General features: G+C 35.8%; 1 protein-coding gene across 1 annotated transcript; it reads right to left on the reverse strand.

The window, feature by feature from the left end:
• Window positions 1–8,737: 8,737 nt before the first annotated feature.
• On the reverse strand, window positions 8,738–15,423 carry sla1a (Src like adaptor 1a). Its single transcript, XM_046834314.1, has 8 exons — window positions 15,253–15,423; window positions 14,459–14,546; window positions 13,283–13,382; window positions 13,075–13,161; window positions 12,831–12,934; window positions 11,530–11,661; window positions 10,124–10,253; window positions 8,738–9,459 (listed from the first exon to the last, which is right to left on the reverse strand). The coding sequence occupies exons 2-8, from the start codon at window positions 14,529–14,531 to the stop codon at window positions 9,261–9,263; spliced, it is 825 nt and encodes a 274-aa protein (XP_046690270.1). The 5' UTR covers window positions 14,532–14,546; window positions 15,253–15,423; the 3' UTR covers window positions 8,738–9,260.
• Window positions 15,424–17,168: the final 1,745 nt, after the last annotated feature.

The following is a 17,168-nucleotide window of genomic DNA, read 5'->3' on the forward strand; positions in this document are numbered from 1 at the left end:
CGGGTCTCTCCATGAGGTGGTAGAGACCATTCTCCATTCCAGAGCTCCCTCCACGAGGAGGTCATATGCGTGAGATGGCACCTGTGTGGTGCGTTCATCACCAATTGGATCCAGTTCACTGCCCGGTTGGTTCAGTGCTGAAATTCCTTCAAGAACAGTTTGCAAAAGGGTTGGCTCCATCCACCTATCTGGTCTCTGAGGAGAGTAGGGGATCTACAGGCCCAGGTATGGTCAGTGCCTTTTTGCACCCCAGAGTGGGTTACGTCCCCAAGGTGCCCTCTTTTGTCCCACAATCAGTTTGGCTCCAGGCATTTATCCTCCTCCGTTTCAGACCCCAGACCAGGAGAAGCTGAACAGGCTGTGCCCAGTGAGAGCACTGGACACCAATGTCCACAGGACGAGTGCTTGAAGGAAGTTGGAACAACTACTCATCTGCTACAGCCCTTCGAGGACAGGCCTCCCTGTGAACAAGCAGACTCTGAGCAGGTGGATTATTGACGCTATCGTGTCCTCCTATGAGTCCTCTGGTCACCCCGCTCTGTTTGGGGTCAGAGCACACTCGACCCAAAGTTGGTTTAAAAGAGGCAGATGTAACGGACGAGGGTATGGAAATGGATGATATGCTGTGGCGACCCCTAATAGAAGTAGAAGAAGAAGATACAAGTGTTGGTAATTATAGCACATTTATATCATTGCTATTGCTAAAGTTAAACCCCTTTTAATGTCTGACTGTGGGCTAAAGTTTTATTTGTGAATGTTTTTTTTTCTGAGGTTTGGTTTGCATCAAAAAACACCACTCCCATAAGTCAGGAGGTCCAAAGTTCAAAGTTTCATTTGAACAACTTATCACAGGCGATAGAGTGTAATCTATAGTTTGCCTGTATACCCACTATCCAGTGCTGAACCTGATTATACATTAATTTCTCACTTTTCTCAATGCTTCTCTTGTTATGGATTCAAAGTGGGGATACAAGTAGCATCCAACCAAGTAGTATGCATGGAATATTTTCATTAGTTTCCTTCCTTTTTTTTCATTTGAGTTTTGCACAGTTTTGTTTTGATACTGAAAGGAAAATGTAACTGTTTATTAAAAAAAATGTTTGCTTTTAATACAGATTGTGAAGTTCTTTATTTGGCATGTATGTGTATTTGTTTTTTGCCACAGACAAAGTTATGTAAAAATCGACTTCTAGACAGTCTTTTAAAATTCAGCTTTGAGCATTATAAATGCACCTACAGTGGTGTTCTATAATCTGAAGTGAAAATGCTTCTGTTTGGATTTCTTGTAATGATTGATTGGCAATCCTGGAACACATTGACAGTGCTGATGGAAAACATATTATGCAGTTAGAGTGTTATGATAGGTGCCAGGCTTGACACTTTCCTTTTCCTATGTTCTTAGGACTTTTATAACCACAGTCCAAATTAAACACAGGGGCAAGAGCACATGCATGAGGTCTGGCAGATTCTGAGTAGTTGGGAAGGTACAAGCATTTATTAATTAAACCAAATTTAAACTATTTAACAGTTTAGAATGGCCATAGAAGCATTTAAAGAAACAGGACCTGTAAATATATGGAATAGTTAAAATTCTTACTTATAAACGAGTCCAATAGTTATTAATAAGCTGAATCAGGATTGTTGGAAATACCTTCATAAGTGAAAGAAAAAAATACTGGAAAAAACCTATTTAATGTCTTTTTATGAGCCTCAGAAGAACTGAAACTATGCACATTTTGCTGCTTTGTATCCTCCCTTGGTGTCAGAGTTGGTCAACCTGACAGAATCGTGGCTCCAGAACTTGGTTATTTTGTGCCTGAGAAAGAAGCTCTGTGCAAACTAATCGCTGATGATTAGTGAAGGAGAGAGTATGGACTGAGCCAGACTCCCATCTGGAGCTTATAAACAGTGGAGAGCACCATGTCCCTCACCATGCAGACGTGGCCTGGTAGAAAAACTCCACTTGAGTCACAGGTCCTTTTTTTTTTGACGCTTAAATACACTCATCTCTTAGGTGTTACTGGCACTGGGTACTAAGGCTAAGAGGAAGTAATATGTGTCCTCATGGTTCTTGTCAGAACTTTGAAATACAATTTGTTCATTTTGTTTTTCTTTTATTCCTTTTAAAAGCAAAAACACAACATTGCTCTGGGTTACTGATATTCAAATTGATAAATCTTTCCTTTTAAGACTTTCTTATTCTGGCTCAAGTGCTAATAGGAGCATAATAAATCTGAAAAAAGCTTTTTGTTACCTAAAGTTATTATGAAATATTAGTTAGTATTATATATTAGAAATATATTAGTGTATATATATATATATATATATATATATATATACACACATACACATACACATACACGAATCAGACCGAAGTAAAAAGATACTTGATATGAACTAGATAAATAAAATTCGGTGAAATAAACACATTGCTAGCATCAAGGCTTTACTTCACCTACACATTGCTAAAGACGTAATAACGCATTAGATGCCACAACGCAACAATTTAAAGACATGGGTGTATTTTCATGCTAATTTTATATATATTGTTTTCAAATATTTTTCATAAACTCATAACTGTAGATTTCCATTGATTCTACATACTGACTGTGTATTAAATTTGGGTGCATTTTAGTGCAATGTACCACAGGCCTGTATAAAGGTTGACCTGTATAAATGAGCTAGCAGGGTTAAGCTCTCTTTCTCTCTTTCAAGAAAAAATATTTGAAAAAAAGGCTCAAGAACAAACAGCACCACTAAATGCATATGATGGATTAGAGCCTGGGGCTGATTTCTTTCTAGCCCAGAGTGTAGATTTGGAGGTGGAGGAGTTCAGGTACCTGGGGTCAACAGTGCAAAGTAATGGAGAGTGTGTTAGAGAAGTGAAGAAAAGAGTGCAGGCAGGATGGAGTGGGTGGAGAAGAGTGATAGCAGGAGTGATTTGTGATAAAAGAGTATCTGTAAGAGTGAAAGGGAAAGTTTATAGGACTGTGGTGAGACCTGAGATGTTGTATGGATTAGAGACAGTGGCATTGACAGGAGGCGGAGCTGAAGGTAGCAGAGTTGATGTTAAGGTTTTTGTTGGGAGTGACGACGATGGACAGGATTAGAAATTAGTTTATTAGAGGGACAGCACATGTAGGACGTTTTGGAGACAAGGTGAGGGAGGCGAGATTGAGATGGTATAGACATGTGCAGAGGAGGGACATGGGGTATATCGGTAGCAGAATGCTGAGGAGAATGCTGAGGCCAAGGAAGAGGTTTATGGATGTGGTGAGGGAAGACATGCAGGTAGTTGGTGTAACAGGGGCAGATGTAGAGGACAGGGGGGTGTGGAGACGGATGATGGGAGAAGCCGAAAGAAGAAGAAAAAGAGGAAATCAAAATTTGGAATTGGCGAATTCGATCTAAAAATTTGATTGCCAATTCTGTATGTGGATACAGGGCACACGTCGAGGGAGGGCACTCACTGGCCGTGCTCCCAAAGGGGTTTTGTGCCCCTAAACAGTTTTTAATTCATTTAATATATATCAAGAATAATTTTAATAAATTAAACAATAAATGATTCATGATTTTAAATTTAATACAAACTTGAGAATATGTGAAAAAAATTGAGAATATCTGCAGCAGGAATATGTGATAAGGGAGGTGGTAGCTTAACGGTTAACACATAGGACTCTGGCTAGTAGGGTCACAAGTTCGAATTCCAGCACCACCAAACTGCCCCTGCTGGGCCCTTGAGCAAGGTTCTTAACCTTCAACTGCTCAGATCTAAGTCAATCTGCATAAGGGCGTCTGCCAAATGCCATAAATATAATACAAAATACTCATAATGCATTTTGTTGTTTGTAGACAATAAGCACTTTTTATACTTTACCTCAATGAGGAAAGTACCTTGCTATACATAAACAATAAATGTTGCAGTGGTATTCTAATGTTGACCACAATATTTGTTTTTTTCTTATTCTTTAGGGAATGAAACACATCTGGAACACAGCTTCTTTGTGACTGGCGGTCACGGTGCTCAGATACAAAATTTCCAAAATCCTTTAACGGTTACGGGCAGAAGTTTCAGACCATAACTCACACTTCTGACTAAGAGGTCTGGGTCTCGACTGTTCCAGCTTGCTACTGAAAATGTTTTTCCTGTTCAAATATTATGAAAATAAAATGAATATTTCCCAGACACATTGCTTTTAAGATTTTCTGTTTAACAGTGATATTTTGATTATATTCCAAATTTACAGCTTCTTCAATATTCCAAAATGCCTGTCTGCTTAAACACTAAGTATACGGTTAATACCTAAAATACACTATAAATATATACAAAGGTTGTGGACGCCTTACATAAGATTAATATGTGCTTTTTGAACATTCCATTCCTCATTTAGTCACCATGACCTTCTGTAATAACCTCCACTCTTCTGGGAAGATGTTCCACTAGATTTTGGAGTGTGCTTGTGGAGACTTTTTTCTTTTGTGAGATTACTTTATCCACATTAGTAAAGTCAAGTAATGATGTAGGTGAGGTGAGGAGGCCTGGGGTGCAGTCAGCGTTCCAATTCATCCCAAAAGTGTGCAATAGAATTATGGAGCTCTATATCAAAAGATCTTCCACTCCAAACCCATGCAAAGCATATCTTAAGGGAGCTTTGTGCACAGGGGCATTGTCATGCTGGAACAGGTCTCTTAGTTCAAGTAAAGAGAAAATTCATTCTACTGCATCCTTTGTGAGGAACAGTTTGGGAAAGAAACACATACGGCTTGAAAATTCAGGTGTCTTAATACATTTGTCCATACAGTGTCTCTTTTAAAGACCCTCTACATTTATGGGTCTTTCCATCAATTAAAGTTTTATTTAACAAGGGGTTTGCTGTTTGTGTTGAATAATCATCAAGTTTATAATCACACATTAATTGAAGGAAAGCCTGCAAACAATTTGGATGCAATTAAAAGAGCTCATGCCACAATTGAGGTTAATTTAAATGGGTTTAATTGGTCTGTTACTTCATGGAAAGTGAATGTTGGGCTACACAATGGAATTACTGCCCTATGAACACACGTTTTTTTTTTCATTATTAAGCACTGAGAGCAGTGATATTGGGACCTGTGTTGTTATTGTCTGCCCTTTCTTATATTACATGATAAATAATGCAATCCATGTCTTTCTGATCATCAGATAATTATTCTTTGGAGACAGACAGAAATCACAAATGATGTCCAAAATTGTGTTACTAAATACTAAATAGTATAAAAAATTTTTAAGACTGGTTTTGTAACAAGCCAACAGCACAAAGCTGCACACACAGTCACAGGGAACACCGACCTTCATGAGTCCCTGTACTAAAAGACATTATGCTGTGCATATTTGGAGCTGCACAACTGGTGCTAAACTGACCACGTGCGCTATAATGGCCGCTATTCTACCCACTTGTCACCGAGCTCTCCTCCCACTTGAGTTTCTCGTCAAAAACAACATGATCTCACTTCTGCACCGACCCTACTCGTCAGATTTGGCTCCTGCGAACTTCGCCCTCTTCTCGAAGATAAACATCCCGCTCAAAGGTCCCCGTTTTGACACTGTTGCGGAGATCCGGCGTGAATCGCAGAAGATGCTTGACATGCTTCGAAAAAAGGATTCCAGGACACATTCCAAAAGCAGCAGGAACGCTGAGGGGGCTGTAGTGCTGTGCAAGGGGACTATTTCGGAAGGTTATAGTGTGGAAATGTAGATTAATAAAGTGCTTTCTTGTAAACAGAGCGAGTCTCCAAATATTTTGATACCACTAGTGTATGTACTTGCAATTTATTAGCAATGTGAAGTGTATTCAAGTATTTCAGAACCATTCACTGGCATTAAATAACACATCACATAATGTTTAGTTTATATCAGTGGAAAAAAAGCATTCATTCAGCATACAACCATAACCTTGGTGTGATAAATTAAAGAAGAATGAGAAGAACCTTCATGTGGAATATTTGTAGTGATATATTGTTTAAACAAAGAGCTTGATACACATTGTACCATGAGATATTACTTTTCCTTTTTTTTCTGGAATTTCCTGCTGCAGTAAACAGGCCTCAAATGTGACACTTTGTGTCTCTGTCATTAAATTTCCATGTGTGGAGAGTCTGGCCTATGACTTTGCATAATCTTACTTACTTTCTTTCTCAACCTGTATCATCCTCATCTTATATCAAAAACAGGTTTCACAGCATCATGGTTTTTTGTTTTTGTTTTTTGCAAACCCTACTGAATGCCTCAGTGTTTTATATTGCTGAATCTGTTTTCATTTATTCCTCCTTATAAAACCTTTATCTATGTCTTTGCACCATGGCAATCACATGTTATTGCAAAAACAGTTTCCTGCTGCTTGCACACTTCACACTGAAAGGCATTCTCATGACTTGCATGTTACTTTTAACTCACTATAACATGAGCTGTGTTCAAATGCATGATTATAGATGATGTGTGTCTCTGGCTGTCACTGAGTGAATACGAATTAAAAATGTACTCAATAGAATTGAATGTATGATCAATCGGTGGAGCAATTTGATCTTTTACTCATTTACAGAAATGTTTAATAATGTGGAAGCATCTGCAAGTTAGTTCCTGTTATCACATGAAAGCAGCTATAAACAGTTTTTCCTGTACCAACCTCTCTTTTTAATAAGAAAAAAAAAATGCTGCTTGCCATGTGACAGTGAAACCAGAAATCGCGAAGTTCATTATTAGTTATTTTTCCATTGCGAAAACAACTGACAGACACAGAAACAATGACACTGTAGATATATATATATATATATATCTGCTAAATGTCTAATTCCAGAAAGCTTAATTGTTCAGATTATATGATTTTCTCTATGTTACAATATGCATTTTAAATGAAGCATATTTTTATGCTACGATTAAATGAGATGAGTCTAAAATGCAAGGCTTTGTATGAGTTATTACAGAAACAAGGAAGTATTAGAAAGTGAGTATTTATATAAGACAAACACCAGATCAGTCAGACTGGGAAATTCTATGCTATAATTGTATCTGCTATACATTAGAGTGAAATATAACACTTCCTGTGATGCATGATGCACAAGATCTTACATGCAAAATGTTCTACAGACTGTTTGGAACTATATTTATGAACAGTATAAAAACAGTGCCATTACTGCAGAATCTGAATGTCCAGGCTTCATATTTAGGTTGAACTGGTTTGAGGAATAAAGGATTTGATGTATAGTATGGGGCAATTGTTTCAGGAACATTAAAAATAGGTCTGTTTTGTACAATATTGGTGGCACATGGTAGTGTTGTTGATTCACAGTAAGATATTGTTTTGAGTCTGGGTTACTGCCTGTATGGGTTTTAATATGTTCTTCCAGTGTCCACATGGATTTTCCCCCAAAAACATGCTGGTAATCAGTTTGTCTAGACTAAATCATTCATAGCAGCCAAAGAGTACGACTGTGTGTGCACATGGTTCCTTGCAATTGACTTGTACCTCATCCAGGTACAATATATTCCGGCCAAACACCCCACGCTCCTGGGAAACACTCCAGATCTGCCATAACCCTGACTAGGAAATGGTTGTCAAAAAAGATGAATTGATGAAAAATTTTAAAACGTCTGCATCGGTAATTAAATCATTTAAATGTCCAAAGTTTTTCAAACATCATACAAGTGTCAGAAGGAAGTGAAGACTGCAAGTTCTTTAAAAGGCAATGTTCAAGTCGATTTCCGTAAGCAGGACACAACCATTTAAACATGTGCACAATACTATAGATCACTACAACAAAGCATTTGCTTTTCTAGAAACTTCCATATATTGTAGCAGTGCTGTAAAGTATTTGAGTAAATGTACTCAGTTAACTTGTCATCTTATGGCTACTTTCTAGTTTTACTGAACGTCAAAGACAACTTTTACTCTCTACTCAACTACATTAATGATTTAGTATATGTACTTTTTAACTCTATTATATTTGAATTAACAACGAGTGTCACCGATTACATTTTGCAATTGTATTGCATGAATGTCATTGACACTCCACTACACACATCTGCTGCCTGTGAGTGACTTTTTAACACTGCTGGCCTCATTTTTATTCCAAAAATAGTGAAAAAAGAGTGCTTGAATCAAATAAAAAAAAACTTTTTTTGAACCCTCTGAGACTGAGAGCTGCACCAAATCACAGTCAGCTCTGAATATTTGCTTTTATTCGATCTTAAATTATTTACTTTAACTTGTCCATCGAATACTAATAATTCTTCTACTTTGTGACATGACACTGTCATTTTTTTTGTTAACTGAAGATCCTTTTTGGTTGTTGAAGTGGCTGTTGTGTTGATCTTGCAGTGTTAATTCAGTGTTGAGGTGCACAATGTATTTTAAAAACCTCACAAATCAACTGTTTTTGGCTTTTCACTAACACGTCTTGGTGTTCAGGACAAGTGCATCTTTGAGCCTACGTTCAATATGAGCATAATACTTAAATACTGTTCAAATCAGATACATCAAATATCAGATAGAGTAAAGAATTTGACTTGTCATTATGGAACTGGTGACGGAGGTAAATAGGATATTCAGGTATGCTGTACACCATGTAGAAACCCTTTACCCTTTGTAGAAAAAACCTACAACTCTGTGCTTTTTAGAGTACATTTGTTGTCTAATACACATCTCAGTGTCTGTGTGAATGATATTCCTGTATCTGTGGGATGAGAATTTATAGTATACAGCTGTTGGATTTAATGGCAAATCTTTTTTTATTTAGAAATATTAGAATAAAATAAATCTAAAGTAATTGTAAGTACTCATGTGTTTAATCAACAAACCATTAGGTTTTACAACACCAGGCAATCAGCCAAGACACGCTAAGAAGTGCTTAGCATTCGGTTTGTGCTGGTGTTTGTCTGGACAAAGGTGCAGTAAAGTTCCTCCACTGCAATTCAGCATTAAAAAAGAACAACAGAAAACCGTAAACAGGAAAAAGAAAGAAAAACCTGCTTGAAAAAGTACACGCGAAGCAAATTTAGAATAATCTAGATTTGTAAACCGCTGTTGTGTCTCCCATTTCAAATAAAGTGCCATTGAAATAAAGTCGATGACATTCAATAATCATCTTCCTTGCGTCTCAATATAAAAGAAATACGATCATCTGGAAGGTTCAGAATCACAGAATGTTATTGCTCATATTGTCTGAAGAAAAATCCACCAGTTCCTTCAGTAATTTTTCTGTACTGCAAAGGTAAATAGAAAAATCTCCTAATCGGTGTCTTCTCCGTGCATATAGCTGTTCTGAGGCACCCCATAGACGGTCCAGCCCTTCTTGTTGCGTGTGGTTTTTTTTTGTTCTTCCTCGGCGATGGACAGATAGGCAGCGATGCTGCTTCTCACCCCGTAGCTCACCATGTTGCTCCTACTGTCCACACTGCCATGATTCTCACTGTTCAGCAGCTGAGAGCTGTGAAACAGAAACAGAGCGCTGGTCAGGAAATGAAATGACTGGGGTCAAAAAGCTGTTCAGAAGTACAACCTATAATCAAAGCGGTTATGAGAGTGCAGAGAGATGATATAATGTAGCGGTAGCTTAGACTTTAAATCTGAAGGTTGTAAGTTCAAATCCCAGTCACACCAAGCAGCTGCTCCTGGGCCCCTGAGCAAGGCCCTTAACCCCATAGCTGCTCAGTTGTATAAATGAGATACATTTATGTTGCTCTAGAGAGTGCAAAATGTAAATAATGTGTAAAAATATAAAATGGAAGGAATATTTACCTCATGTAGTGCCATATTTCCCTTATATATTGTACAATTTAACCATTTTGAATAGAAAAGGGGCACCTTTGGACCCCAAATACACTCAAATTCCTATTGTTCTTATGTCAAATGTCCTTATTTTTTAAATTTTTTTAACTTTAATGGGACATAATGGTTTGCACTTAAATGTTAGTGGTACTAAAACGAAAACAAATTACGACAGTGGCAAGGAAAAATTTACAGCAATGGCAGGCGGAGGAAACCTTGAGTATATGAGAAAACGTTTCTTGAATATAAGCTGCACTGAAAATACATACAAGCGCGTTTGATAAATATTTATATTTTATTAACCAGGTTTTTATATCACCCACCTGTCCACTTTTCTCCAATTAAAGTTGCGGCGCATCACCACAGGGGGTGCTTGTGTGACTGAACTTGGGGCAGTGCTGTTTAGAGCCAAACATGGGGCTGTGAGAATGCAGCAGATTCCATCTGAAGAGTCTGGATCGAAACACACATGTAGATTATGCACACAACACAAACTGTTTGCCTGTAACACAACCACATACACCAATACAGTGGGTTTTAGTTACACTGCATACTGTGGTAAGTGCGGCAAAACGTTTATAGACATCACTTCCTTTTTTGTTGTTTGTTACAGTAAAACTCATTAAGGACATGTTGTGCGTCATGCTTCTTTTGAACTCGCAGTGAGCAGAGAGGGACAGATGTTCTCATTCTCATGCATAGTTTAAAAAATAATAACGATTATTATTATGTAATATCTATCTACCTATCTATCTATCTATCTATCTATCTATCTATCTATCTATCTATCTATCTATCTATCTATCTATCTATCTATCTATCTATCTATCTATCTATCTATCTATCTATCTATCCATCCATCTATCCATCCATCCATCCATCCATCCATCCATCCATCTATCTATCTATCTATCTATCTATCTATCTATCTATCTATCTATCTATCTATCTATCTATCTATCATGTAATTTGTTTAAAGTCAGTGAAAAAAATCATTATGTAATTTCTATTTTATGTAATAATGTGATATGTGATAGATAGATAGATAGATAGATAGATAGATAGATAGATAGATAGATAGATAGATAGATAGATAGATAGATGGATGATATATGGATGGATGGATGGATGGATGGATGGATGGATGGATGATGGATGGATGGATGGATGGATGGATGATAGATAGATAGATAGATAGATAGATAGATAGATAGATAGATAGATAGATAGATAGATAGATAGATAGAGTATTTTACATTTTTCACATGAAAAAATACAGATACCTTGTGAATGGTTGATAAATAGCACTATAGCGTCAAGCGAGTATTGTGTGACTTTTTACCTTTTAAATGCCACAATGACTGTTCTCAGATCTGACTTTATTTATTAAAGATTAATCATTCAAGTTAAACTCTAACAAACATGGCAAAAATAAATCTACCTTCAGGATAACATTTGAGATTCGAAACCAAAAACATACAGTACAACCTTCTAGTATAACTGATCATTTACCAATTAACAGTATGATTGTGAAGGATATGTAGCGGGAAAAAAATTGGTAATATTGTACGTATCTACTAAAGTGACTCTGTTGATCTCATCTGCTCTTAAAAATCGTAGGGTTTTTACATTATGGATCTTTTGTATTCTGTATCAAATATATATTTTAGCATATTAATGTAATGTAATGTGTGGCACGTTCTCAGCCTGTTTAGCGTTTAGTTCTCACCTGAGTAGTGGTTGACCATGTCCTCTAAGCACTGGAAGGTGAGACGGGGAGAGATGTAGTACCAGCTGTTATCCAGACGCAAGATCTTATAATGCTTAATGGATCTGTGTCTCACAGATAGAGAATACACACCTGCAGGAGGCACAATGTGTTAACATTGTATACAATTGTATAAATAATTAATAATAATGATTATTAAGTACTTATAATTAAGATAGATAGATGTTTGTTTAGTCACCGCCTCACACTTTGAGCATTTTTTAAATAATTGTTAAACTTGAAAACATGCACAACAATGTCAGGGGTATAAAAAATAAACTAGAGTTAACACAGTGTCACTGTGGCTACTCGCTCAGTACCGGAAATAAGATTTGTTTTGCACATACATGAAAATGCTAAAGATTCATAGCGCTAGCTGCAACCAGGAAGTGGCTAGCGGCTAACACTGGCGCTATGGATTCTTTAGCGTTTCATTTCCTGCTTCAAGAATTTCTGTTAAAAGAAGGAAATACTGACAATTCCACATATTGAGGGAGTGAATGAATGAAAGATGGAAGGAATGAACACAATTGTTCAAGTATGCTGAAATAAGCAGAACATTGATATGTTCTACTTATCTTTAGAAAATTAAATATTAAATTTAAAACACACACACACACACACACACACACACACACACACACACACACACACACACACACACACACACACACATCTGTATTACCCAAATAGGGTCTAACAAATGTTAAATATTTGATAAAATTCATTTTACATACATTTTATTTGATCAATTTAATTTGTGCCAATTCCACAATATATATTCAGTTTAATCAATGTAATAAAATATGTATTGCAATAATATGATTTATTTGATTTTTGAAAGAACTTTAATTATTTTTATATATTATTTAACCGACCAGGCATTTTATTTAAAATTGTTGTAAAAATTTAAATTTAATATATATCATAATATAAATAAAAATGTTAATAGTAATAAACTGTTAGTAAAAAACAACAAGCAATTATATGTTTGGCATTTCTTCCCAACCTAACCGTACCAAAATTGCACCGAACCGTGACTTAAAATATATATACTATTTACACTTCCAATAGATGCAAAACTATGTAAAAAAAATATGCTAAAAATATATCTATATCTATAATAATGATTACTAATACTAATCATCATCCTCATCATCCTCATCATCATCATCATTATTATTGTTATTCTTCTTCTTTTTTTTTCTTCTTCTTCTTTTTTATTATTACTAATAGTCAGGGTTAGTCATGAGCATCCTCACCTCGCTGACCCGGACTTTCTCTGATGAGAAAAGAGCCTACAGTGTTGCCGGGTAATTGTAGCAGCTCCTCTGCTTTTTGCCTCCCCACTCCTTCGAACAGCCATCTGAAGTAACATAAAAACGATTAAGTCTAATAACAACACCAATTTTTTTCTTATACTGCGTTAAAGCTTGTTTATAAGTATGTGACTACAACAGCAATCTTTTTAGACTATGGTGACTTTTGACTCGCTTATATACACACCCATGATAGACCTTTGCCACATGATTATTCGGGATGTAGTTCTCAGTTCCAGTTTGCAACGAGCGAACTCTCCACCAACAGGATTCCCTGCACATGACATGTCAGTAAGGCAAACTAGTTTGATCTCGATGAATCTACTGATGTCAGAAACATTTGAACTTTTCATGAAATGAAATTCAAATTAGGTAGAAAAAAAAGAGGTACTCACTGAGCCAGAACCTTGAGTTTCTCACCGATTCTAAACATTGGCTCGCTTACGTCTCGGCGTGGGTAGTCGGAAATGACCACCAAAGTCTCATCATCTGTAGCTGAGAGATCAGAAACACACACAAAACAGCACAGATCATATATATATATTATTTGACTAATTATAGCTTATTGTTATCTATAATAGTTGTCATTGTCTTTGGTAACAGACTTTGAGGGACACACCACATAACCACATAAGTCTAAAAATAAACTAAAAAAAAATTTTTCATTGTTGCCAAAAAGATCAACAATAAACCATGCAGAACTTGATTGTTGAAGTATCATGGATGCAGCAGATCTATTCATGAAATCTTACAAGCAAAGTGTATACTTGTGAGTGTGCTGTTTTAGGAAAATAATATTTTGGGTGTTAACAGTAATTTCAGTTCATGGCAGGCCACATCACACCACCATGTTGCTATAAGAGAACACTTCCAAGTGTACACTTGATATTTATACTTCAACAATGAAGTTCAACAATAAATTCTCTTCATTGTAAAATTGATGTGTTCCCTTATGAAAATCTAAAGCATTGTAACAACCCTGTGATGAGAGGTGGCTTTTTTTCACTTTAAATCAATAATTTATTACTATCTTATAATAATAATAATAATAATAATAATAATAATAATAATAATAATAATAATAATAATAATAATAATGTCAGTTTTACACTTAGTAACTTATCATTCAGTTATTATAAATATTAAATCTATAAAAATGCTATTGGAACATATTAATATAGATCTATTTATTTTCTCAGATGTCAAATGATATTGAGTTTTGGCTTGAGTTTACCAGAGGTGCAATAGATTATAAAGTTTATCATGACATAATCAAAAAATGGCTGTTACGTAACATTGTTGATATACAGTTTCATTAATTATATATCTAAAAATTTGCCTTTTGAAAATATCATTGTTGAATATTTCTGTACGATTCTGACAGTTGTCAGGAAGATCTTATGTCAACTGGAGCTCATGTCAACTGGACAATAAAAGTTATAACTATAGTGAGTTTTCATTTTTTCAATTGTAATAAACTTTCATACACAATTACCAACTCAGTCAAACCGTGAGGAAAATCTGAGCTTTTTTTGAGTTATCTGATTCAACAGAAATGATAAAAAACCTACCTTTCAACGAGGCGTCAGTGCGGTTCGTCGCATTGCGATTCTCAGTTACTTGGCCTTTTATTACATTTCCCATGATGGCAGTGGAAAGCTATAATGGCACACAGATTTATTATACACATTTATTATGTTCGAATTGCATTAGCAGAGCAGTGTTAAAATCATGCAGCTGTTATGGCTGTGCTTTCAATTTCACAACTTCCTCAAAGTGGCTAAAGAGTTATCTCCAGCAAGACATACTGAGCAGGATGGGGAAGTTGTGGGGAGCCTATCAGAACACTATCAAAAAGTTTCCACTGGACAACAATTTGCAAACATAATGTGTGAGAGGAAGAGTTACCAAAAACGCTGATTAATAGAACGTAGCGAAGAGAAAGCAACCCTTTGGTAGATCCTGCTGGCTATATTTATATAGACATATATACAAAATATATCCAATATCCATTTGTCAGTAAAGTCATGTAGAGGTTTCTGTCTGTTAATCAGAATCAGAATCAGGTTTATTGGCCAAGTGTGTTGACACACACACAAGGAATTTGGTTCCAGCTGTTTGTGACTTTTAAAAGTACAGACATAAATAAAACCTATACATAACAAAACAAGACAAAAACAGACAATACAAGACAATACAGACAATATGAGACACTATAGACAGTGTGGGTAATAAATAGGGATACAGATCAGTAATGTATATAAAGTGTGTGAGTGCATGGTAGTGCAAATGACAGTATATAAGAGGTAGAAAGTGCCAGGAAAGTGGAGTGGTTGGTTAAAAGTTCAAATTAAACAAAACTCACCTTTATTTCACTCCTTGAACTAGTGTGTTTCCATTCCCATTACAGGAGAGGGCTATGACGGAGTCATGGTTTGTCAATGGCAGAGGAAAGCACTGTGTTTTAGTAGAGCTGTGCAGAGAGACCTGCTACATTGACGCTGCAGTCATGCACTGACACTTCACTGTTTTGGGTTTGAGTGTAAAAGTGAGAACGCTGCCTCTGTCTAAACACTTCCTCTACTAAAATGAGGAAGGCAAAAGCACACAACCACTGACCATGTTCTTGCATTAGACATGTGCTTCAAATGGTGTGATTATTCCATTCCCTTTTTTCATGGCTGTGCTTTGCTGTTGATTGTTCCAACCAGTCATTATCACAAAAAAGTATATAAAGTACATAATTTTTTTACACGTGTGTGTATGTATATGTGTACATATATACATGATGATTATACATTAGATTGACTTTACATTAGATTAACATTAACTGAATTTTGTTGCCTTGTACTTGTACATGTGTAATAACAATAAAGTTGAATCTAATCTAATCTAATATACATGATGATCATACATATATACATATGAGTGTTCCTGTATGTGTGCCTATGTGTGAACCTGTGTGACCAGAATAGATGCAAGTGGCTTTAAAGGACAGGAAGTGTGAGCCAGCACTTACACCAATAACTGTGTTTAAAGCATTTTTTTTTTTTTTAAGTGTGCGAAACTTGTGCCACTGTGACAAAATGAATATCAGTAATAGAATATTTACATTTTACATTTTAATTTAATTAATGCATTTGTAATGTCTTAATTTTAAAATATTAGAGTTAATTCAACCCAGGATCAGCTGACATGGCACTTTTTAAATCATAATTTACAAAAATAATAATTTTTAAGCAAAACAATGAAAAGGGGGAAACAAATGCTTATTTAATAAAATAAATATTCATGTCAATGATTGCAAAAATTGTATAGCTATTCATATTTTGTCTCTCTCTGAAATAATAGAACTGCATATCAGCAACGTGCCAAAGTAAATAAATAAATAAAATAAATAAATATCGAGAAAAAGAAAGGGTAGAAATGAATGAATTAATTTATTCTCTGAAACATTTTGTGCTTGCCATTATATATTCCGCCAATGAGTTCCCTTTAGATATACACGCATAGTATATGGGTGTGTATTCGAATACAACAGATCTGATGAGATCATTGTATAAGTATCGTATTTGGCATAGGCAAAAAAATAAACCTTTATGACCTACTCCAGTAGATAACTCTCATGTAGTAGACTTACTTACATGTTGGTAGTTAGCACCCGACTAAAAAACAAGATATAGCCAGAGAAGATAAAAAAGTATTTATCACAGTTTACTGTATAAAAATATAAGTCCATTATAAGACCATTATAAAACTGTTTAGCTTAGACATATTTACTCGTTTTATGCTAAAACTAGTCTTAGCCCATAGACTGATTTGCTTCTTTTTTGAGGAATAAGTGGTAGATCATCAGTTCACGCAAGGCCTTCTCTGCTGGCCCAAACCCTAGCAAAATCATTGACTTACAGTACATTTTTCTTTATTTCTTAAAGAATTTGAATTAAATTATTCCCAATAGTTGGGTCTCTTCATTTCCTTTCTTTTCTCTTAATCGCATTTCCATGTTAGACTTTCTATCGAATCATATTTCAGCCATAATCTGTTGCCAGGGTCAATGAAATCCGCCTGAAGGCCTTCAGATTCAACAGTGTGGGCACCTGTAGCTTCAAAACCATGAGGGAGGAAACCAATCAGATTCCGAGTTGATGCCACCTGGGCCATCTAGCAAGGGTACGATAACGTGGGCATATTATTTGATTGGATGGAGAGAGAGAGAGAGCGCAAAAAGCCAGCAGGAGTTAGTCTTAGAGTTAGTCTTAGTTGTGTTTATGCAAGAAT

This window comes from Silurus meridionalis, chromosome 22 (assembly GCF_014805685.1).
Source record: "Silurus meridionalis isolate SWU-2019-XX chromosome 22, ASM1480568v1, whole genome shotgun sequence".
In the NCBI taxonomy this organism is placed as follows: Eukaryota; Metazoa; Chordata; class Actinopteri; order Siluriformes; family Siluridae; genus Silurus; species Silurus meridionalis.